We start from the raw sequence: 25,966 nt of genomic DNA, 5'->3' as shown, positions 1-25,966 counted from the left end.
AGAATCAGTTGACGCACGTCTTAACCAAGCCGTCACTGTCTCCATCCAAGTATGACCAAGAGGTAAACCAAAAATATTAGCACAATAACACCATATATTAAATGCCAACTCTCCTCCAAACAAAACATGGTTTTGGGCCTCATACTTACCTTCTTCACAGCAATCACAACGAGAGACAATCGGGACCCCAATCCTTCTAAGACTATCATCAACACTCAAAACTACGTTCCATGCCCTCCACATAAAAACTGAAATTTTAAGAGGCAACAACCTATGCCATATCCGTTGCTGCCAATCCAAAGTAGAACCTCTAATTCTAATACAATCCCATGCTGATTTAGTAGAAAAATTTCCACTCTCATGTTTAGTCCAGATTAACACGTCCGAACCCTCCTTACAACCGGCCAAAGCTTCAACAATATCATCAACATTCTTTTGACCAACTAAAGAAATCAAAAGGTCCATATCCCAACTATTATTCAGCATACACTCCTTTACTGTAATCCGCAGATTCCCCACGATCTGGACCTCCTCCAATAAAGGACCCCAATCTTTCTATTTATCATATTAGAAAAAAATATTCCCCTCCCTCACTTTCCATCTTGAATTATTAAGCACATCGGGAATACTCTTCATAATCATTTTTCAAAATCTAGAACCTTTTTTAGTATCAATGAGAGACCAAGGAGAAGATCCCACATATTTTCCTTTAAAAAAAATTTGCCCATAAGGATTTACCCTGAATTAAATTCCATGCAAGCCGCATATGCAATGCTTTTTGCATGTCCTCTAATTTACGCAATCCTAGGCCCCCTTCTTTTTCTAGCTTACAAATATTTTCCCACGACACCCACTTTTTTTTACTTTTACCATTAACCTTCCCCCAAAAAAATGTACTCATCATACGATTTAGAGCTTTAATAATTGATTGAGGAACCTGCAAAACAACAAATAAATGTAAAGCCATACTAGAAAGCACGTGCCGAAGAAGTATTAGACGGCCACCTGATGAAAGTATCTTCATTTTCCAACCACTAATTTTTTTTTCCAAACTTTGTTAACCATTTCCTCCAAATGCACATGCTTTAGACACCCCAATACAATCGGAACCCCTAGATATTTAAACGGAAAGGAACCTTCTGAGAACCCTGTCAGTCTTTTTAGGGCTCTCTTACGAGCAACATAAATTTTTGAAGAAAAATATATGGCTGTTTTCTCTTTATTAATCATCTGACCCGACCATGCTTCATACTTTTCAAAAACCAACAAAAGTTCCTTGACAGATTTTTTTCCCCCATTCAAAAAAATCACAATATCATCTGCGTACATAAGGTGTGAGATCTGAGGAGTACCTCTAGGTTGGGAGAAATTACCAATCTTATGTGATGACACACTCTGCTTCAAAAGACGAGAAAGAACTTCCTGAATAATAATAAAAAGATAAGGCGATAATGGGTCCCCCTGATGTAACCCACGACCACCTTGGAAGAAACCTCTCATCATTCCATTAAGCAAAACAGAATACCAAATATTCGAAATGCAAGCACGGATTAAATCACAAAAAGAATGAGAGAATCCAAAATAGCGAAAAACCTCCAACAAAAAATTCAAATCTACTCGATTGTATGCTTTAGCCATATCAACTTTAATCATAATATTTCCTCCATGAGTGTCCTTATTCAAGGAATAAACCATTTCCTGAGTAATACTAATATTCTCAAAAATATTCCTCCCAGGTATAAAGGCTCCTTGTTCAAGAGATATTAATTTGGGAAGATAATTTGCCAGACGATTTACTATAATTTTTGAACAAATTTTATAAAAAACCGAACACAGACTTATAGGGCTAAATTTGTCAAAACCAGTAGGCACATCTGTCTTCGGAATTAGCACAATAAAAGAAGCCAAAAAGAACCTCGGAAGCTTTTTGAAAATAAAAAATTCAGAAACGGCTGCGAAGACATCCATCTTAATCACCTCCCAACAAGTTTTAAAAAAACCTGCTCCAAAACCATCTGGCCCAGGAGAACTGTTTATAGGAATCGAAGAAAGAGCCTCATTTACTTCATCGAATGAAGGGGTACGACAAAGACATGTACAATCCTCAACATCAATAACTGGTGAAATCAAATCTGATAAATCCGAAAGTAATCGTGACTGGTTAGTATTTTTAAGAAAATCCGCAAAATACTCAACAGCTCCATTATGAATTTCTTCTGGCGAGTTAAACTCTACTCCATCCGGAGTTTTCATCCCTTTGATTCTTTTACGCCGTTTATTAGCTAACCATACATGAAAAAATTTTGAATTACGATCACCTTCCATATTCCACTTTATTTTAGCCATTTGAGCTAATCTGATATCTTCCCTACGTCTCCAAGAATTTAATTCATCCGAAGCCAGCACAAGCTCCCTCTCGGCATCAATATCCCACTCTCTTTGCAGACAACCTTCTAGACCCTCAACCTTCGCTTCCAAAGATTCAATATGGGTATTAGTCCTACCAAACACTCGCTTATTCCATTCACGAAGAGCCACTTTCACCTTTTCAAGCTTACAAGCAAGAATGATAAGCCCCGTCCCAATCACCGGCACATCCCACACCTGCTTTATAAAACCAATAAATTCTGGATGCTCAACCTACATTTGCTGAAATCTAAATGGAGGAGGACCATAGGAATAAGTATCCTTAAAAAATTCAACCAACATAGGGCAATGGTCCGAAGTCGTCCTTGATAAGTACGAACAAGACGCCGTAGGGAACAAAGACAATAAATTTGCATCCAAGAAAACACGATCCAGCTTCGCCCAAGCTCTAGCTAAACCACTCTGGCCATTACACCAAGAAAAATTACTACCTTGAGCACTTAAATCAATTAAACCACCCTCATGGATCCATTGGTTAAAATCATCCATCGCCGCTATTGGCCTAGGACAACCACCCCGTCTTTCCAAATTCGTACGAATAATATTAAAATCGCCAACAAACAAACAAGGATCATTATTCATACTATTCCACCTCAAATCCTCCCATAGAACCCGCCTATCCATTATATTACACTTTGCATAAATAAAATTACCCAAAAATTGAAATTGACCCTCAACTATCCTTAGAGACAAAAACTGTGAGGTCATCCGCATAATTTGTACATTTAAATGATTCATCCACAAGACCCATATTTTCCCACCAACTTCTTCATTAGAAATTACATTATCAAAATGAAGAGTCCGCATGTATGATTGAGCTTTAACAAAATTCTGGAAAGGCTCCATTAAAACAATCATCTTGCAATTCAACTTTCTTTGCAGTATTTTTAAACGACCTATAGAGGAACCTAATCCCCTAATATTCCACACCAAAATAGAATCTATCATAGGGACAATTTTGTGGCTCGAGTAATCACTCGATTAGAACTCCTAATTTTTTGAATTTTTTTTTTCTATATTTCCTCTTCCCAGTTTCTTCCTCTATGTCCGAATGATACTCCTTATCCTGCGAAAAAACTTCCGCATGAATATCAAGTTTCGGATCCGATAAAGACCCTTCTTCCAAACAAAAAGCATCATCAGTCTGCTGGGCCTCTTCCGTAATCATTGTTTCTTCCTCTGTCAAATGCTTTGTTTCTGTAACCTGCTCTGTCTCTCGCGTGACTGCCTCCGATTGCAAACTAGCATCCGTTTGCCTCACCTCAGCAAGACTCTCCGTATTTACTGCCTCTCCAGTTTCTGTGTCCACTACTAATTCCTCTATCATCAAAGCAGAAGCAGGGGCCCCTAAAACCAAATTAACATCCACGTATTCTGCATCAACTTGTTCTGCATGATTTCTTGGAAAGGCTAAAACCGAAGACCCAAGAACCAACTTAGATGGATCTTCCACCCCAGGTTCCTCCATAACTGGTTCTTTAGGCTCTTCCAATACTATTTCTCTAGGCTCTTCCCTATCTAGTTCTTGATCACCATCTGTTGGTTGTTGCCGAACTCACATTTTCTTTTCTGGTTTCTTTTTTCCAGCCTGACATGTACGCACATTGTGCCCCTGAATTTTACAAATGGAACAGAAAGCAGGTAGTGTTTCATACACAATCTCCTGCTTTAGACTAGAACCCAAACCTGACATGCCAATCCAAAAATGTAAAATAGGCTCAATGGCCGCATCCATCTCCACACAGAGACGCGCACCATCAGTGCGAGTCGCACAGCTTGTGGGATTATCACGCCTAATAAATCTACCGATTGGAGCTGTCAAGATTTTAAGCAATGATTCATGATAAAAATTAGGAGGCAAACCTGGTAAAGCAATCCAAACCGGCACTATTGATGGTTCTTCCTCCTCCTTAAACTCTGGCGTCCAGTGAAAGGCACGATAAGGAATACTGTCCATATCGCATGCCTCCCTTGATAAAGCTTTCATGCAGTCCTCCTCCGAAACCATACGAGCGAAAACATTTCTCGGACGCTTCATGGTTGAAACAACTGGAGTACCTTCCAAGCCCCATCGATTCCGAATGAAGTTTCGGATAGCGTCCAAAGATGGCCGGTTACGGAGAAACTTCAAAACTATTGAGAACCTGAATGGTTCTGCCGAACGGAATATCTCCTCCTTGGAGAACTGAAAGAAAAGTTCTCCATCCTTGGTTTTTGGCGCACGGTGAGACACGGCCAACTCAGGAAGAGGCTGTGGAACCACCGAAACTAAATCTACAAATCGTCTACCAACTTCATCAGCGGCTACCATGCAGCCTTACGTAAATCTGGGAACAAAACTATGCAGAAAAAGAAAACTCAAGGAGAGTTTTCAAGAAGCCGCATCATTTCTTGAAGCATTTCTTGGAGCCCAGTGTTATAACTTATACTACCGGACTCTTTTAAAAACCTCAGCGATCCTTTTCACAATCTTTGCTTTTCCACCGAAAAGGCTCCACTCCAATGATCTGACAGCTAGAACTTGCCTTGTATGTATATATACCTCACTTGTATACCTTGATGAATCAATGAGAATCAGAATACTTTTCTCTTACAGTCTATCAGGTTGTGGCGGCAATGAAGAGAGGGCTAAGTTCAAAATCGAGAAATAGGGAAGAATAATATCAACAACAACAAAAAGAAACGAAAGAAAAACCATAAAACAAAAGAGGAACATATCTTGGAATTAAAAGATGCTCTCTGTAAAGACAAACAAGAGGTGTTAATACGCTCATTTCATCCAGTTTTACTTGTTCAAAGTTTTACTTCATATTTGAGTTTAATTACATATATTGCATTTGAAGACCGTCAAAGATGGACTAAATAGGACCTGATGGAGTTGCATCTTGTCATACAAATTCTTCATACAATGGTGGGTTATGGCTTGTATACGCATATATATATATATGCAATGACATATATGAATATATTCTTGATTTTTGAGACGGAGTTTGCAGATAACAAGTCGCCTAATGATCCATTCCATCCTGAACGCGCGGGGCAAGTTCCATCTTAATTTTGTTTCTTCAAGTTTACTATATGAATATATTTATTTATTGAGGGGATAAATTGGTTAGATTACCTATAATTTCTTTATTCAACTAGGTTAGAATATATTGTACGTAGATCTACTTAAAGATTGTCATGTTGTAATTACTCGTTATTGTGATGGTCCTCACTACATGATTGAACTTAATATATGGTTGAGATAGACAAGCATATTGCTTTGGTTAATTTTTTCCTCCTAATATTTTCTATCTCTGAATCTTATACTTCTTGATGATATGTATTGCAGGGATAGGCTCTTATTTTGGAGCACAATGTAAGAAGCATGGAATGTTAGTACGTGTAGCAGTAGATAACATAATGGATTAGAAGATCAAATAAGAAATATTTGATTTTGCAAAAGAAAAAGTTTTCTAGTGGATTATTTAGGGATATATTGGAAGGAATAATAGATGAGCATTGGGTTCTGTTTGGTGATGTTGAGACGAATTTAATATACATTTGCAATTCTATTACTTTTGAGTAATTTCTTGGAATCAGAGATTGCTAAAGTGCTCTGTCTTTGTTGTTGCTGATAATACTTTGCATTGTAGACATGTATAGCCTGTTTTCATAAGAAAAACGCAATGAGATTTGTGACTAAGAAAAAATTGCCACTAATGAAAAAGTGGTTACAAAATAAAAGAATCGAGTCAGTTTTGGATTATATGACTGACATGCTATTGCAACTTATTCTTCCTAAATCTGTGTCCAGTGCATTATTACATTGGTGTGAAATGGTAATTCTAATGATTTTCCAATATGATTGGAAGTTTTTAGGTCTCTTGAAAGTCAAATTCTGAAGTTCTGAATTGCTATAATTTTCAGCTAATATGCATTTACGGAAAAGCGCTGAGGGCTACTGAAGAGAGGGTGAAGGAACTCAAGTCTCAGCAGAAATAGTTTGTTGCTGATAATGCCGAAAAATCATATTGCTTCATGTAAAGCAACATCAATTCTCTTAGTGACTTGTGAGATAGATGTTATTAAATAAAGCATCCATGTTATAACCTGTGAGAATTTATCTTTAGTTTTATTTCTCTGCATCTTTTCCTAATCTGGTTCTTCAAATTTAGATTTAGTTGACTCAGCAGACAACTAGAAAGATCATGCCCATGGCAAGTGACCATAACATGGAGAGAGAGAGTTGCTAAGAGTTAGTTGCTTCACTCCTCTCATCAAGGTTATTTGATGATTTTTGTGGATTTGATTTAATTGTTCCAGATACCCATTCACAAGGGGTTTAGATGGCCCAACAACCTTGGTCTCTAGAAGCGATAGACCCTTGTCATTCTCGAGAAGCGAGTTCCATTTGGTGGAGTCAGTCACTGGGGAAAATATATAGTGGTGTTGGCTCTTTTAGCTGATTTGTGGTTTCTTGAGGGTTTGACCTTGAGAGAACGAAAAAGAAGTGAAAAAACTGCACAACACCAAATTAAGCAATAGACCTTGTAATGGTAGATAAACATTCAAGCGATCAATGGTCAACTGAGCAGCTTGATGGTCTTCTTTATAAACCAAATAGCTTAATTTTTTAGCTGTTCATGAATCTTGAAACTTTCTTTGATCCTTTGAGCATGAAGAAAATGGTCTAAATTTGTGAAGCCCATTACGCCAAGGGTTTTGTTGCTTTTAGCAGGTTGACAATCTTCACGATTTGGCAAGATTTAAAAGTTGAAAAAAGCCGAAGGTGGCTATTAAAGATCAATATAAAGAGGAGTTGATTTCTTCTTTTGCTGCAAACTCTAAACAGCAGTAGAAACCCAGAGGGTAATATAATATGGAGGATATGTTTTAGTTCTTTGATCTTTTTTTTTTTTTCCCTCTCAGCGGAGATCAGTTCGTAGAGCAGCTTGAGGAACCATTTTATTCGTGTATAAAAATAGATGCTTATGAAACTGAAAAGAAAATTAGTGGACGTTTATGCTTTATACTACCATATATAAGATTATCTTTGTTAAATAATGAAAACTGCAAATTATGGAGCTTACAAGATGAAATATTGAACAAACAATACAACACAAATCAAGGTGTAACATCACTTGATGATTAAGAAGATACTAAAAATGGCTATGAATCTAAAGATGAGGTCGCGAATATACCATCCATATCTGATGTTGTTGATATAGAAACAACATCACATTCCTTGGATATTTTAGTTCCGACATCTTCAATCTCTCCATATTTCTCTTGAAGGTTAGACACTTTTGGCGACATTTGGTTGGCCTCCAATTCCCTTGCAACTTCTCTCATTGAAGGTCGATCCTTTCCGTTCAAGTTCAAGCATCTTTTTGCAAGGTTTGCAACCGCAATGATTTTTTCTTTTTCTACTTCATTCAAGACTCGATTATCAAGGATGTCAAATAAATTGTTCCCTTCCATCGAACTAACGAAAAATGCAGCTAAACTTTTGATATCTCTGGTTCTTGATGATGAGATAGCATTTTCTCCAGTCAAGAGCTCAACAAGAACAACACCAAAACTATAAACGTCACTCTTATCTGTAAACTGGCCTGACCAAAAATACTCAGGGTCTACATATCCAAAAGTTCCAAGTACTAGTGTGCTTAGATGAGTTTGATCGATAGCAACAGATCTTGAAATTCCGAAATCTGCTACTTTTGCTCTATACTTGTCATCTAAGAGGATGTTTGTAGACTTAATGTCGCGATGGTAAATTGGTGAAGAAGCTGCTGAATGCAAGTAGAAAAGAGCCCCTGCAACTTCTATAGCAATTCGTAAACGCATATCCCATGTTGGTGGAAACTCCTCATTTTGGCCATTGAGATATTGGGCAAGAGTTCCATTAGGAATGAATTCATAAACTAGAAGCGGAACTTCTGTTTCCAAACAACAGCCAAGCAGCTTAACCACATTCCTGTGATTAATTTGTGAAAGAATCACAACTTCATTTACGAATTCTTGAAGTTTCACTTCATCAATTACGTTGGACTTTTTTATTGCAACAATTCTTCCATCAGCCAACATACCTTTGTAAACAGTGCCTTGTCCACCATGTCCAATTATTCTATCTGCATTAAAACGATCAGTGGCCTTCTCCAATTCCTTTGAATTAAACAATTTGGTGTTCTCAACATTGTCTTTGTTGTTTGTAGATAGTTGTTGCTCTAGCAGTAGTCCACCATTTCGTTTGAAAAACTTCTCCTTGCATTTAATCCTCATCCTTTTCTTTATCACTTTGTATGACCACCATCCACCGGAAATCAGAAATAAGACACCAAGGCTTGCGCTAACACCTATATATTTGACTCAATGAAATAGAAAGATTACTCCTTGCCGTAGTACTATATAATGGTAAAATAATCAAATGGATGATTAAAAACATCGTGTAGTACTAGATAGACATGATTTCTATGAATGCTAGAATATTGCCCGCTGATGTAGTACTATGTTGTGCCAAAAGCATGCAGGTTCACATAAAATTGAATTAGAAGTACTCCAAAAGATGAATGATAATTAAACTGAAAAAAAAATATAGCTTTCGGGTTGGAGAACTAACAAGCCTCACATGCTTCTTTCTAAGAGTTCTTTAAAAATATAGCATAAGTATTTCTGAAAAAAAAAATCAGTAGAGGGGTGAGAAACAATTATAAATCAGCAAGAACAAATCAGAAAAACAATATGAGAATGGTTTACAAGTCGTTTTTGGCTCAATTTTCCGAAAGAGGAATAAAATAGAGCTCAATTGAGCCAAATGGTAGTCTATATTGATCAGAAGAAAGTTGCTGAAATATTTAATATGGATGAGATAATGGATAAATAATATTCACTGAAGAGGTAGGGTCTAGTTCTCTAGGCTGCATTTGGATACATAAATCATCTCAACTCATTTCATCTCATTACATCATTATAATTTCTTAATTTTCACGTAAAATATAATAAATAATTCAAAATTTTCAAATCTCAAAATAATAATATTAAAAAAACATATTCTTACAATATTTTAGTTAACTTATCTAAAACTATTTTATCTTATCTTATCTCACTATCTAAATGAGACCTTATAATTAGCATAATTATTGTTATTTTTTCTATTTATGAGAATGTGGCTTCAATTCGTCGATACAAGAGAAGGAAGACATACCTATGATTATGAAGAGCTTGACATTCTTAGCAGCGACACAACGGAAAGAACCTTCTGTATTTTCACAGCGTGTAATTGTATTTGTACAGTTGTTGAGGTCAGGGTCTGCACATTCGTCAATATCTGCCAATATTGTAATGGAATTTGTTAAAAATAAAATAATACTACTATGTTTGTTCAATGTATTCTATCATTTTGATTATTTATGTATTTAATTTTTTCAATTTATACTAGGTGGCACAATAAGCGGGCACTTGCAGGTGGCAAAGTAGCACCACTCTAAAGAAAAATGCTACTTTCACCGACAGTTGGGTTCTGATTGGATTTCGACAATTTTTTTTTTTTTTATTTAATGATTAAGGAAGTATTTTTTTAATAATATTGTGACTTGTTTTTTAAAAAATTTTAAGAGCATAAAATATGGACACCAGTGCAAATGATTTTTCTAGATGTGATAATATCATTTCATAAAAAAGACATATCTTTTTTTAATTATGAGTTTTCCATTTAATCTGAATTTCAATTTTTTCATAACTGATCTCTTATATCTAAATTAACATAATTATAAAATGATTTGTAAAAAGATCATGTTGTGTTTGTACATAAAAAGACACGCTTTCTAGCTACACAGTTACACAATATGATTTAATTTGCAATAAAACTCCTTTTTAAAAAAAAAAATAAAATCGTTCGCAAATCATATATATCACGCTAATAATGGCGTAAAGATAAATTAATTGGAGAACTAAATAAATGGAGTAAATTAATATAGTTTGTTACGAAAGATAAATTTACCTTCACATCCTCCAAGAAGATACGGATTTCCTCTGTAGCCACTCTCGCAAAAGCACCAAAACTATACCCGCACAAGTTAGTATAGTTTTGAGTGCCATTCCCAAGAGTAGGATAACCAAGTGTGTAACAAGAATAGGTTGACTTCTTGTATTCACTTGCCGTCGAGTTTTTCCGTATGGGAAGAGAATAGAAAGAAGTATTGTCTATCCCCCAATCCAATACCACTGGAACATACATGTTTGGATTCGTTGATAACTCTGATAACTCTGTGAAATTGTTGTCAAACCAATTCTGGTCAACCAAAAATGCATGGTTGCAGTACTCACTACTACTACCACTAATACTACTTTTCGGCTCTATAGTTGTATTGAATGCATGGAGATTACGAGGGATTGTAGTTTGGCAACAGTTTGTGGCGTTGCAAAAACTTCCATTTGTGAATGGACCTCTGTCACACGGGGATTTGCAGCCACCATATGAAATCGATTCATCGAACGAGGAAAACATGGAGGCATAGTTGTCGCAACCCATGGCAACGAAGCTGTTCTCGTTGTCGGAGAAGGCAAAAGGACTTTTCTCTAAGGCAATGAAGAGAGGGCTAAGTTCAAAATCGAGAAATAGGGAAGAATAATATCAACAACAACAAAAAGAAACGAAAGAAAAACCATAAAAAAAAAAGAGGAACATATCTTGGAATTAAAAGATGCTCTCTGTAAAGACAAACAAGAGGTGTTAATACGCTCATCTCATCCAGTTTTACTTGTTCAAAGTTTTACTTCATAATTGAGTTTAATTACATATATTGCATTTGAAGACCGTCAAAGATGGACTAAATAGGACCTGATGGAGTTGCATCTTGTCATACAAATTCTTCATACAATGGTGGGTTATGGCTTGTATACGTAGATATATATGCAATGACATATATGAATATATTCTTGATTTTTGAAACGGAGTTTGGAGATAACAAACACTAGGTTTTGTGTCTCGCTTGAGCTCACTGTCGAGCGGGACTCGAGCAAACTCTCGGACTTGAGCTTCGCTCGAGCCCAGTGTCGAGCGCATGTCGAGCAAATTTCGCTCGAGCGCACTATCGAACACACTTTTAGCAAACACATTTTTCAGCTCCAAAATCAGTCTCCACATACACCCCAACACTCCCCCTATTCTTCCCGTTGTCTCACCCTTTTCCTCTATCTCCCCCACTCCATAAACCAGCCCTGTTGCGTACCTCTAGTGCCATCGAACTGACCAACTACTCCTCAGTGTCCTTTTGTCATCTCTTACAGAACTCAATCTTGCCCAAGTTATTTCTTCTCACACCTCCCGTGAACTATGGTTCACTCTTGAAACCATGTTCACCTCCCAATCTCAGGCCAAAATCTCAAAAAAGGCTCTCTATCTATGACCGACTACTACCGAAAAGTTCACCTCCTCTCTGATACAATGACAGCTGCCAGGGAGCCTCTTCATCACTCTGAAGTTGTCTCCTACCTCCTCAATGGACTCAACTCTGAATTTGAATCATTTGTCATCTTCGTCACTACACGAGCCACCCCCATAAGCTCAGCTAAGCTTTTCAATCTTCTTCTCACTTTTGAAACTCGCACCTCTCTTAACTCCATTCAACAAGGTCTTTTACTCAATCCCTCTGCCAATCTCACCACCCATTTCTTTCATCGTGGAGGACGCAGTGTTTTTCGTGGTAGTCAAAAAGGAGGTCGTGGTGGTCAAAATCATGGTGGTCGCACTTCTCATTCTTCTCCTTCTCAACAAACTAGCAAGCCAACATGTCAAGTGTGTAACAAGGTTGGGCATGTTGCTTTGCAATGCTACCACCGCTTTGATCAAGCATATCAGTACGGGCCTCCAAGATCTCTTTCGGCTCACTACAGTAACTCTCATTCTCTCTCAGACCAACAATGGTACCTGACTCAACGGCAACCAACCACCTAGCTTCTGATCTTCAGAACTTTAAACATCTCGGCAGAGCAATATCTTGGCCCAGAACAAATCAGAGTAGGCGATGGCACTAGTATTCCCATCACTCATATTGGTAACTCCCAACTCCCTACATCATCTTCTAAATTTTTACTTCGTAATTTACTACATGTTCCTCAAATCACAAAAAATCTAGTCTCTGTCCATCAATTTTGCCAAGATAACGGTGTTTTCTTTGAGTTTCATGGTTCACATTTTTTTGTGAAGGACAAGCAAACGGGGACTCCCTTAATCCAAGGACCAACACGTAATGGACTCTACCTATTTCCTCCACCTGTCATCCCAAAGTCATCTTCGGTTGCTCTTGTTGGTGAAAGAACTACAATAGCTCAATGGCACCATCACCTAGGTCATCCATCTCTTCAGATTGTCTCTCACATTCTACGCACCAAGTGTTTACTGTTTCTTCCCACTCAGCCTAGTTTCTTTTGTTCTACTTGTCCCCTTGCCAAGTGTCGGCAATTGCCATTTAAGACTTCTGTTAATCAGTCTTCAGGACCTTTGAACTTAATTTTTGTAGATGTTTCGGGTTCATCCCCTTATATGTCACATGATGGTTTTCGATACTACATTTCCTTTGTTGATGACTATAGCTGATACACTTGGTTTTACCCCCTCGCCTTTAAGGGTGATGCAACATCTACTTTTTTGTTATTTCAAAAATATGTTCAAAGATTACTCAATGTTAAAATTTAAATTGTTCAAAGTGATTGGGGCGGTGAATTTTGACCCCCACTCGCGTCCTTAATTCCCAAGGCATTGCACACCGACTTTCTTGCCCTCACACTCACCAACAAAATGGTGTGGTTGAGAGAAAGCATCATCACATCGTTGAGACTAGTCTTGCTCTTTTAGCAACGGCATCCCTTCCCTACAAGTCTTGGTCGGACGCGTTCCACACTACTGCATATTTAATAAATTTTCTTCCATCTCATCTCTCCAAAACAAATCACCTTACCTATTTCCTTTCAACAAAGACCACAATTACTCCTCTCTCAAAGTTTTTGGTTTTGAATGTCGGTCCAATCTTCAGCCCCATAACAATTACAAGATTAATTTTTGCTATTTCTTGTCTTTTTCTTGGATATAGTCCCATTCATAAAGGCTATAAGTGTCTACATCTTCCTTCTAACAGAATGTATATATCCCGTGATGTTTTCTTGAATGAAAATTCCTTCACTTACTCTTCCCGTTCAACATCAGGCCTCATTGCTACTCGACCCACATGCACAGCCTTACCCATTACGTTGCCTTCTATTATGCGCCCAACTCCATCAACTTCAACCAACAACCCCAACTCTACTTCCAACCCAATCTCTACACCCGATATATCCCCTTCGTCTCATCAAACAAACCCTTCTCTATCTTCAACCTCCAACTCGCCATCTCTTAACTCTACCTTAGAATCTCCTTCTAATCCCCCACCACCTCCACGATCTCCCATCGTTACACAGTAAAAAACCAACACCTTCAGGCCCAAACAGCTCAACCATGGTCACATACCTTACCCCCTCCCCGCTAGTGCCTTACCGCCTCTGTTGATGTTCTCGAAGACCCTGTTTACTACACCAGTCGATTCTCTGAGTGGCGCAACGCCATGAGCAGAGAGTTTCAAGCCCTCCTCCAAAGTAAAACATGGACCCTTGTTCCTCCTCCCCCTTCCTTTAACATTGTTGGTTGCAAGTGGGTTATCCGCACAAAACATCATGCTGGCGAGTCCATTGAACAGCACAAGGTACGCTTCATCGCCAAAGGGTTTCATCAATTGCAAGGCATCCTCAAAAAATATGCTTATAGTTGTCATCAAATTGGACAATCAGGTCTCAAAGATTTCATGCCATCATTGGAGCCATATGCTAAGATATTTATAGAAGGAAACATATGTAATGGTAACTACAAATAATTAGCAGAAAACAATAGAAAACTACAGGACCAACCAAATATAAGCGAAAATTTTAATGAAGGAAGAATGGAAGGGAGCACAGACAATTGTCCATACAAGAAGCAAACCTTAAATTGGATGTGAAAATTCCAGGAGAAAGAAGGGGTTTCCCAAGGGAAAGATAGGCACTCGAGCACTACAAAACAATACAAAGAATCCTCGTAGAGGCAGGTATTGGCGTTTGCTCAATCCATATTTAGGATCTCACGAGCCCAATATAGAATCACTGACTAAGAAGCACCAATTCCAGAAATTGGGAGACAAATCAGGAAGAATTCATAATTTTTCAGTGTTAGCAAAGTAAATGAGAAGCACTAATAGCATATAAGCGACTAGGATATTCTTCTATCATTAAAGCCAATATTTCACCAATTGATCTAGATTCAATCAAGAAAAGAGATCAGTCATCTGCTGACTCAAACTATAAATAATTAATTATCTAATTCACGCGGACGTCAAAATTCATAGCTTTAAACTTTTGCTTGAATCTTAACTGCTATGAAATACACACAACGTATATACGAGTACACACAGAGGACTGAACTCAACTAGAGCAAATAGCTGCGTTAATCCCCGCTAATCAGAGATTTTTGTTCTTTGCAAACGACACCGCACGGATCGAGGCATTGAAGATTTGAATTTAGAGCTACATTTCAACCATGCACGAGTAAGCAGATCCGAGAGGGCAGAGAAAGAAGCAGAGTGTGGCAAATGTGGGAAAACAACTCACGGTTTTGGTCCGATCTGTGAAAGGACGGAGTCTCTGCCTCCGATCTCAGCCTCAGGTTTCTGTTGCTTTCAGGCTTAGGCCTTGGGCCTTGTGGACGATGGTCCTCTCTCTTGTTATCGAGCTGTGAGTGTGTGTGTGTTTGTGTGTGTGAATGTGTCTGTCTGTCTCGTAAGTGCGCTTCTGTGACACGAGGAGCTGTGGCCAGGGGGCTGCGACACGAGCTGCCAAGAGCTGCGGGAAAGGAGATAAGAGTTGCCCAGAGCTACGAGAAAGGAGCTGTGCGGGAGATAGGAAGGGATGAAGGAGATAGAGCCGCCGGAGATAGGGAGGGAAGAAAGAGATAGATGATGAAGATAGGGAGGTAACAAGGAGACATGGCCGCGGGAAGGAAAGCGAAAGGGTGCCGTGCGAAGTGATCTCAGAAAATGATTAAATATTCGTTTTGATTGAGCTACAATTCAATTCAAATATGACTTGAGTTTTGAAATTACTGTAGCTCATCTTGTAGATAAAATTTGTTTAACTAATTTAATGTAGATAATTTTTTCTTCACATTAGTTAAAGAACAATTCTATGTACAATCTCTAAATGTAGATTGTATATGTAAGTTTAATCAATTTTATCCTTAAATTTTTTTAAAATTACAAATTGATACTTTTTTTATTTAATGAAGTATTTACATATGCAATTTCTATCTGGAGACTATAAATAAAATTTCTCTTAGTTAAATTATAACTTCCACTTGCATTTGCCAGTGCTCTATCCCCCAAATCTAATAAGAATTATTTCTCTAAAGCAAAATCAGTTGAGTCTTACTCGTTTAAAAGAATTTTATTGGGTTTTCAATTCCTATATATATATATACACATCCTATATATAAATATACACACACACATATATATATATTGCTCTTTGGAGTTTCAAAATTTGCAAAAATGTATTTTCTGTCTAATTTTTGTTAATAAACATATCGCTTCTAATTCATTTGGACTTTTAAAATTTCTCGTATTGTTTATTAAAATTTCAATTGTTTATAAAATGATAGATCAATAATGCTACTTGATCATCAGATGCTTACAGTTCAGATGACCCTCTTAATGTACATAGCATCACTGCGTGATGACACTTGATTTATTAAAAAACTAAAAAAGATTTAAAACACAAACACAAAAGGTGTAGAGGAAACTTAAGGTTTTATTCAACTAAGTTAGAACATGATCTTGTACGTAGATCTACTTAAAGATTGTCTTGTTGTGATTACTCGTTATTGTGATGGTCCTCACTACATGATTGAACTTAATATATGGTTGAGATAGACAAGCATATTGCTTTGGTTTTTTCCTCCTAATCAGACTTTTATTACAAGAAAAGGACTTTGAAACAAATGACGTCATATGAATCAGTTTCTTCTTCACTTCAATCAAATATATTGGAAGACTTTTGAATTTAGACAACGAAACATATCTGCAGATCAAACCAAAGTTGATTTATTTAATTATTTTTCTAATATATATGATCTTTCTACACAAAGAAATGAGAGGGCTGTGGACTAACAATCATCATGCATGTAAGAGATCATGCATAAACAATGGGGCTAACATGAAAACAAACAGTAATAATAAGAAAAAAAAATACTCCAATAGCATGATCATATTGGAATGATACATAATTGCTCAATTAATATTTCAGAATGGACTTGATTAATATTTAGGGAGTAGTACTATATAATTGATACATATACCCAAATGGAAGAAAAAATCTGTTGTGGTGATATTTCTCTCCAAAAAAGAAGTCATTGTAAGCAACTTATCAAACTCTCGACAAGATAATGTATTTCTAATTTTAAGAAAAATCTGATTGCTTCAGTCATGAAAAAGAGCGAGCTTCTTAGTTATACCAAAAGAACTAGTCAAAGTTATAATTGGAGTTCCAAGGTCAAAGTGTCTCATTATGTTTTCTAACTTGATTCAAACTGAAGTTTGAATCCAATATTTCCAAACCACCACAATAGCGTGCACTTTGTAACAAAAGTGAGAGAAGATCAGACTCAATACTCGTTCATCATGATCAGCTAATTAAAAAGCTAAAATAAGCTGGACAAAAAAATTAAATTAATTATTTCTAATAATTTTCACCAGCTGCGTTTTCATTTCCAGATTTTGTGGTTCTCTCACTTTGTTAACAGTACGTACAGTCGACGCTAATAAAACATTACAGATCAGATATGAAGGGACGAAAGACACTTAGATTACACGTTTGAAGCCACTAAGGGAGAAGCAGACAAGAAAAATCTCTTTTAATTATGCTCTTGGTTATTGAGCAGTAGGCAGTAAAGCTCCCGAAAAACATATATATTATTAATTTCAGCATCATGTTTCCAAAACATCAAATATATCCAATCCATTAATCTTCCAAAGCCATTATACTTTGGAAAACAGAATTATGAGTTTGTACCCCCCATTAAAAAAAGTGCCCCTTCATCATCATATAGTTCAGTACTCAGTATCAAACTTTTTTACACTAGAAGAAAAAAGGGTTAATCCAGCGCAATGATAATGTGAGCAAGATTCTTAGATTGGCCCAAAAGAACTAATCAAAGTTATAATAAAAAATCCTAGTTAAAGTGTCTCATTATCTGATAAAACTTAATTAAGGCTGACAAATGAGATAGGTCTGATTAATTTAGAAATAATTAGATATATCTCAAATGCTTTTTTTTTTATAAGTAACTGAACGATATATCTCAAATGCTAGAAATATATATAGTGTAATTTATTAAATAACATCTTAACAAGCACTTGGTATCCCTGTTCTTGATCATTAGTATTTTTTTTAGGACTACATGCACTCAAACCAGTAAAAATAACTCATTCTAGCACACAAGATGTATATGAAGTCTGTTGTGGGTAAATGAGGCATTTTCTATCTACATTTGGGCAGCAAAGTTTGCCCAAGAGGATTAAAGAAAAAAGGCCCTAGCTAGCACAAATCCAATTTCAAGAGCACAGAAAAATGAGAATATGTTCAGTCTATCAAGACAACATTTATCAGTTCATGAGAATTGGAAACTTGCTCAAAAAAGAACCAAATTCGTACAGGGTCATGCTTGGGGATCATAGCAATAGGAAAAATTTCCTCAAGCCTTGTCACTTATCCTTAAAAATGATAAAACTTATAAACTATAATAAAACTTCATAGCATTCTGCCATCTCAGGCACCTGGCCTATTGTAAACTTGCCATAACTTCTTCTAAAAAACTCCAAATTGCAAATTCTTTAATGCATCGGAAACAACAGACTTAGAATGTTGATGGTACATGGCATGTATATATATAGGCTAATTATTTCGAAATTATCCTAAACTAATTTTGGAATACCCTAAGAAATACATATTGATATATTTTTTAGCTTACCTATATTGATTCTCAATTTTGACAAAGCAATTTGATTGACCTTAGAACCATTTTTTTTTCAGTACCTTAATGAGGTGTTAAGTAAGATGATATTAGATTCTATGGAAGGCATTTTTGTCATGCCCCAATTTTATAGATGACACGTATTTCCTAGCTCTCATTCTAACCCTCCTATATGTCCTCTTTATTTGCATGCTCCTCTTTAATATCTGTAAAATAAGAAATTTTACAGGTGGAAGGTAAGTCCACGACTCGATAAGTATGATTGATTAAACTGGGTGTAATATATGAGCCTCATTTATTAAATAAAAAATAAGATTAAAATAAAAACGAAAACTAAAATCATAGTATTAAATGTAAATTAAAAATCTTGTACTATGTAGGGAAGCACTTCAAAAAATTTATCTACATAGGGAACTTTCCCTTCAAGGATAGCTATCATTCCCACAAACTCTTCTCTATTTGAAATCTACACTTTCTCAATGTTATTTGGTATAATTATCCTTCCCATTTACTAAAAATGTTTAGGGTTTACACATTTTACGTATCCTCTGGTATCGTTATCATTTCAAATATAACATAGTAATGGTTCCATACTAATATAAGACTCATATATCATATCCCACGATTAATTCCATAAAAAGAACGTAGCACATGTTTTTCATATAAATGTAACCGTACCATAAATCACATGAAGTTTCTGAAACCACTATTTTCTTTTAGGCTCAGCCACACTTCAATACTATTTTGTCATGAGATGTCCCAATAAATTATTATGCAATGCAAATAAATTTTACTCTAATGTCACTCTCTTGGTGACTGCACCAGGGAATAGTCCCAGAAGAATACAGATTTCCTACTAATTACCGAAACACTAATTGATTAATATCTGTACATTCTGTTATGAGAACAGGTTCATAGCTCAAAACAAGTAGGACTATAAACTTGAGATTATCTATAATTTAGTAACAACTAATTAGTATAAGATGTATTGGCAAAATAGCAATATTTTACTGGGTCATTCAATGTTCGAGCCACGGACATGAGTTCTGTGAAACACAAAATGCAGATATTGAACGCAAAATTCGTGAAAAGAAACCCTAATTACTGGTACATTTCACAACTGCACAGATAGAAATTAGTCTAGCAACAAAGAACTCCTAATTTTGTAAAGAAACCCGCGGCAAAATCGATTCATTACCAAACTCCAACTGAGTTGCAGCCATACCTGTGGTGACAGAAGGACCCATGCTATCCCTCAATTGAATCTCGACCAAGCTCAGTTGGAAGCAGCTGACCCAAATCCCACAGGTTCAAAGAGACGAAATCGCACGGCTCCTAATCAGCTTCGAGGATACTATCTCGACCGTAGCTTCCGCGGGAGGAAAATGTGGTAAAGGAGCAAGCTTTGGGTGGTCGGGCGAAAGTGAAGATGAAATCGTTCGGGGGACGTGGGTGAAGATGAAATCTCTCGGAAAGGCAAGTTGGAGATGGAATATTGGGGAAGAACAGAGAGAAGTGGAGGGGGAAAGAAATCGGAGGGGAAAAACAAAATATCTTTAGGGGAATGGCGCCACTTACTATATTACGGCGAAATCGAGCGTTGCAACAGGTTTTTTCATTTGCCGGCGAAATAAATCGCTGTTAAAAAGACTATTTTCGCTGCAACTCGATAAGTAACTTCAATCATCAGTTTTCGCAACGGAATTCAGCGGCGATTAAAAAATCGCCGCAATAAACACTCTAATGCGGCGTTCTATATTGCAACACTAGAAAAATCGCCGGTAAAACCCTTTTTTCTTGTAGTGAATTAATTATATCTGTCGTGTTCAATTATAATATATATATTCCCGTAATTAGAACTAGTCGATCATGAATTTAGAGATAGAATTATTAATTCCCAGAATACGTACGTGTTGCTGATTCCTCCCCAGAAAATAAACAAAAGTTTCGTGTTTGTTTGAGAGTACTTGATGTTTGATAGGAAAACATGAAAGTACATATAGCAGTTTATAATTTAGAATATATCATAGCATCATGCAACTGCCAAGAAAAAGATCAGGATACCCATGCATGAAATGCGTGCTAGGACTTACTTAGGACATGTACATGATGTTATTGTTTGGAGTACTGCATATATGCATGCATATTGCATGGTTTATTATTTCATAATTGTGCATAGAAAAAGTATATACACGTACGCCCCTACTAGAAACCTGAATGATTTATAATTTCTTTCACCAAATAATCAATTGAGAAGTCAGGCCAATGCCATCTACCAAAACAATCTTACTTTGAAATTACTTTTCTGTTGGCTAAAATTATTATAAACGAGGCTTTTATTATGCATGAGATCATACGTAGGTATACAAAGGTCAAAGAGCCACAAACGTACGTACGGGAAATCAGATCACTAAAATCATGTATTTTTACTTAATATTAATTGAAAAATATCTATATATTTAATGGCCTCGCTTGTATTCTCAATTCATCTCAACTTATTTCATTACTATTTATTACTATTCAGTAACTTTAATTCACAAATCTCATTATTATTCATAACTCATCTCACTATTATTTACAATTCATCTCAACTTATCTTCGAATTCAAACCAGACCTAAGTGTGTGTGTATGAGGTGCATGCACTCTACAATCGAGCGACCTTCGAGAATCGAGAGTTTAGAACGTACAATCTTTTTCATGGCTAGTAGTTGAGAAGAAAATAGTATTATTTCTATGATTGGCCCTCGTGAAAAAGAAAATCAAAACATTATTATTTTTTAGGGTTTATTTTATATGTGTTTTATTTAAATAATTTTTTATATAGTTCTTTTAATATTTTAAAATATTTTAAAAAAATAAAATAAATTTAAAATATTATTAAAAAAATATTTTCTTAATCAAAAAGTAAAAAAATATATATTAAAAAATATTTTCTTAATCACGAAATAAAATAAAAAATTATAAAAAATATTTTTTTATAATTTTTTATTTTACTTCATGATTAAGAAAATATTTTTTAATAATATTATGATTTTATAAAATATTTAAAATGGACATACTACAGCCCCACTGGGGGCTCCCGTTGGGCTTAGAATGTACTTTTTTATGTGTGTTTTTTTAATTTATTTTTTAGATAGATTTTTTTACACTTTTAAATATTGTTAAAAATTAAAATAAATTTAAAATATCATTAAAAAGCACTTCTTTAATCATAAAGTAAAAAAAATATTAAAAAATAATTCCTTAATCACGAAGTAAAATAAATATTATTTTTTATTCTATTTTATAATTAAAAAAGTATTTGTTAATAATATTATAATTTTTATTTTATTTTTTAAAATATTTAAAATTATTAAAAATATTTATATAAAAAAATTAAAATAAATAAATAAATAAATAGTACAACGCAATTGGAGCTCCCAACTGAACCCAACGGGGCATGTAGCATTTTCTTATTTTTTATAATATGTTTTTTGGACTTTATGAAGTCCAGAAAGGAAAAGTAGTGTACGTACAGTTCTGTACATGCGGCCCCGTGTAAAAAAAGCAAAAGATACTTCATTAATTATTTCTTTTTTTAATCAACAAATACAAAGATTTTTTAAAGAAATAAATATTCACAATCTCTTCATATTTTATATTTTTATCATTTTTATTATTTTTTTATCAAATATTTATTATATAAATAATAAATAGAAAATTTAAAATAATTTAAAAAGAATAAATTTAAAAAAAATTTAAAAATTTAAAAATTTAAAAATTTTAAAAAAAATATAGAATATAGAGTGTGATGGAGGTTATGTAGCAAAACTCTTTTTAAAAAGCAATGCAACTCCCACTGTTGGGAGCTCCCGCTGGGGCTGCCATTGATGATTTCAGAATCAATTTATTTTTTTGTATTTTTTTATATATATATTTTTAACATATTTGAATATATTTTAAAATTTAAAAAAATTTATGATATTATTAAAAAATACTTACTTAATCATTAAGTAAAAAATAATAATAAAAAAAGGTAAAAAACTCATAATAGTAAAAATTAGCAATAAAAATTAACCATAAGAGTAATATTTTCTTTTTTTAAAATAAAAAGATCGATGACTTGCAAAAGTTTAATTATCCAAAGTATGCACTACACGACCCTACTAAAGCCTAACCGAATAATTATATCAGCCTATAATCTTTAGGGGTGTCAATATTTAACACAACCCATTAACCCAACATGAACACGACACGATAAAAGCGGGTTAGGATTTTACCCTTAACGGGTTCGAGTCAAAACGGGTTGACCCGTTAAGACACGATTGCTTAATGGGTTGATAACAGGTCAACCCGTTATGACCCGTTATGATCCGTTAAGAAAGTTAAAATTACAATTATACTCTTATACCTAAAAAATAAAATTGTTGGGATTTTAATTTCGATATTTTTATTGTTTAGATTGTAATTTTGGACTTGTAGTTAGTTTTATATTTTTTATAGATATTGTGATTTTAACATTTATATAAAATTATACTAAACTTAACTAGATTAAAGAGATTAATTTTGGGTTTGTTTCAATCCATTTACATAAATAGGTCAAAACGAGTTGACACGACACGACCCATTATTTTATTGGGTCGTGTTAGGGTTTGAGATTTTGACACGATAAGCTTGACGGGTCGGGTTAGGGTTGACCTATATAGTATAATATACATGTCTTGACACGATACGAACACGACCCGTTAACACAATTTGACACCCCTAATAATCTCTCGTTGAAAAAGTCTTCCCTTTTGTAAACATAAGCTATTGGGTGACTTCTAAAGTATTAGTAGTGACTTCTTTATCTTTATTTTTATTTTTAAATTTGAAAAATATGTCTTTAAATTCTTCTATATTAATTTATGTATCTCTAAATTTTTGTATAGTTATAAATAGTACTTCTTCAAATTTGAAGAAGCATTATTTATTCTTCAAATATTATTTTACTATTTTTTTTTCTCTTATATTCATTAAAATCAACTTTGTAGAATTTATATTAAGATGATTTTGATACATAAAATTTGAATTAAGTTGATAATACAAAGTGGATGTTAATTGTAATATATATATAAAAAAATAATTTTAGGAAACAAAAAAAAAAATTATTATTATTTAGTTTAAAGATGCATAAATTAATACGAGAATTTTTTTTTTTTTATATGCAAAATCATTCTTTAAAAAAGATGATTTTGCATATGAAGATGCATAAACCACTACCAATGCATAAGTGTCAGGGTAATCTTCCATTTGAGTTTTTGTCCTACTTTTTGTGTGTATATATATATAATTTGTCTATCAAAGTTTGGAGTTCTTGAGATAGCTCTCTCTCTCTCTCTCTCTCTCTCTCTCTCTCTCTATATATATATATATATGTATATATATATTAAACTTATTATTCTTCTATATATGTTTGCAACCATAATCCCATCAATTCGAACCCAAAAGTACTTCCGATTCCATGAGTTTATAACATGAAGATTATAACTTAGGAAGGACGCGTATTATATATAAGTTTTGATTTTCAAAACATTGCCTTTGATTAAAATAATTTGGTGGTGTGTAACGTCATATTTTCCCTAAATATTACATAAGAGAGTAATAACTTTTTTTTAATGAAATATACAAGTTAAAATATGGTAATTGCTAAAAAAAAGTATTACCAACAGTCTTATAGAGAAGATAGATTTTTTATTCCTACCCAGAGACAGATCAACAATTATTGAGTAGTCTCAAAACTTGCCCAGAAAACTTTTCATGGGGAAGATCACCTAATTAAAGAAAGAGAAATATTTAACATCGATCTGTCCAAGGTTGTTCGATTAACAACCCGCAAATAATTAAGTGACAGCTAGGCTTTCCACCATTGTTATCTTGTATATGCACTACATCAGATTCTTTCCCAACCCCTTCGTACCCCCTCGAATACCCACGCTCTGCCGCCAAATCTTCTTCACACCCTCACGAAACCCAGAACTCCACCCTGCCGAGCCGCGACGGAGCTTGACCCCAAGATCTGCGACGGACGGAACTCACAAAACTCCCCAAGTTTCCTATGCCATCTTCGTCTTCCACATTTGAGTGGGCAGCTACTGTGGTGCCCTGCATGAAGATGGGTTTTTTCTTTTTTTCTTGTAGAAAAATTTTACCCTTATGTGTTGTGTTTTGCATTGTAGTCTTCAGCAACCATTCAATGACTATAAATCGTTGATTATTTTGACATTTTTGTTTTCTTCTTTTCTGTCGCATGAGGTGGTGGTTTCTTTTTCAATCATTCATCTAGTTGTCTTTGTTTTGATCAAGTGGGATGTTTTCCATTCTTTTGCCGTCGAGGAAAGTTGAATCTATAATCACATTTATCATACTCACTCTTAATCATTTACCAAATTTTCTCCTCAAAAAATAGATTGCTTCTTTTTTGATGGAGGTGCATTGAATCGATATTCACACTTTCTTTTGTATCTTAAATTTTGGGCCCTTTTTTTTTTTTTCTTGTACAGCAACACATGCCATTAAATTCACAAAATGTGGCCGATTATTTGCAAAAGTTTAACCTCAAGAAGGTGGTAGTTCAAAAGGCATTGGATACTCTGGCTGATACCGGAGAGATCTCGTTCTCAAGGAGTACGGTAAGCAGAAGATTTACATCACCCGACAAGACCAATTTGACATCCCGAACAACGAAGAGCTTAATAGGATGGAGGAAAAAAATGCCAGCCTTCAGCAACAGCTCCAGGAGCAAAGAAAAGCAGTCGGCGAGGTCGAGGGAGGTACATCCTGCACTCCTTTTACTTGTTTTGCAAAAGTTTGTCCTCGGTGTTGATAGTCTTTGTTATTCCAAACATACCGGCTCTAGAATTAAGATTTTGATTTCTTAATATAAGTTCCCATTAACATCAATGCAGGAAAAAGCAGATTCAACCTGGGAAAGTTTGTGAATTTATGTAATGCGATGAAAACTGTGGGTGACAGCAGTGCTCTGCTTCGGCCTCGGCTTCTTCCGCTTTTGATTTTAGTGTTTTACGATGTGCATGAGTGTATTGTAAGTTTGATGTAATTTTTGATGTGGCAGCTGATGTGTAGAAGGCTGTCTGTCATATTAAGAAAAGCAGCCAGACCGCTTGGGAGCGGACTCTTAAAGAAATAATGGAGTTGGGGGGAGAGAAAAAAGGAATGAGGACAAACTGATCGAGAAAACTAATTAAATTGCATTACAGCGTCTTATCTTTACATCAAAATGAGCTCTATTTATAGAAGAACCAACTGATAGTATTTATAATAGCGTGGAACTTTTGATTTGAGTTTGAAGAGTATGTTTGCTTTTGTTAATGCTCGTATAAAGGACATAAAAAAGGTTCCTTTTTTTTTTCTTTACTAGTATTAATAAGTCTGAAGCTGTAATCATGTGGAAAACCAGAAGGCAGTGAAGAGCTGCTCAGAGGAAC

At 35.1% G+C, this 25,966-nt stretch overlaps 1 protein-coding gene and 1 non-coding gene across 2 annotated transcripts; both read right to left on the bottom strand.

Moving 5' to 3' along the window:
* Positions 1-7,372: 7,372 nt before the first annotated feature.
* On the bottom strand, positions 7,373-10,465 carry LOC118349561 (putative wall-associated receptor kinase-like 11). The gene is made up of 3 exons (XM_035694599.1): positions 10,412-10,465; positions 9,617-9,739; positions 7,373-8,768 (listed from the first exon to the last, which is right to left on the bottom strand). The coding sequence occupies exon 3, from the start codon at positions 8,692-8,694 to the stop codon at positions 7,582-7,584; it is 1,113 nt and encodes a 370-aa protein (XP_035550492.1). The 5' UTR covers positions 8,695-8,768; positions 9,617-9,739; positions 10,412-10,465; the 3' UTR covers positions 7,373-7,581.
* A 3,721-nt stretch (positions 10,466-14,186) lies between these two features.
* LOC118349741 lies at positions 14,187-14,260 on the bottom strand. The gene has a single exon (XR_004802660.1). It is a non-coding gene; the product is annotated as a small nucleolar RNA R66 (small nucleolar RNA).
* Between the last annotated feature and the right edge of the window lie 11,706 nt (positions 14,261-25,966).

The sequence above is a fragment of the Juglans regia genome, chromosome 10 (genome assembly GCF_001411555.2).
Source record: "Juglans regia cultivar Chandler chromosome 10, Walnut 2.0, whole genome shotgun sequence".
NCBI lineage: Eukaryota > Viridiplantae > Streptophyta > Magnoliopsida > Fagales > Juglandaceae > Juglans > Juglans regia.
The sequence above is the reverse complement of the archived record's forward strand: the minus strand, read 5'-3'. Positions and strand labels throughout refer to the sequence as shown.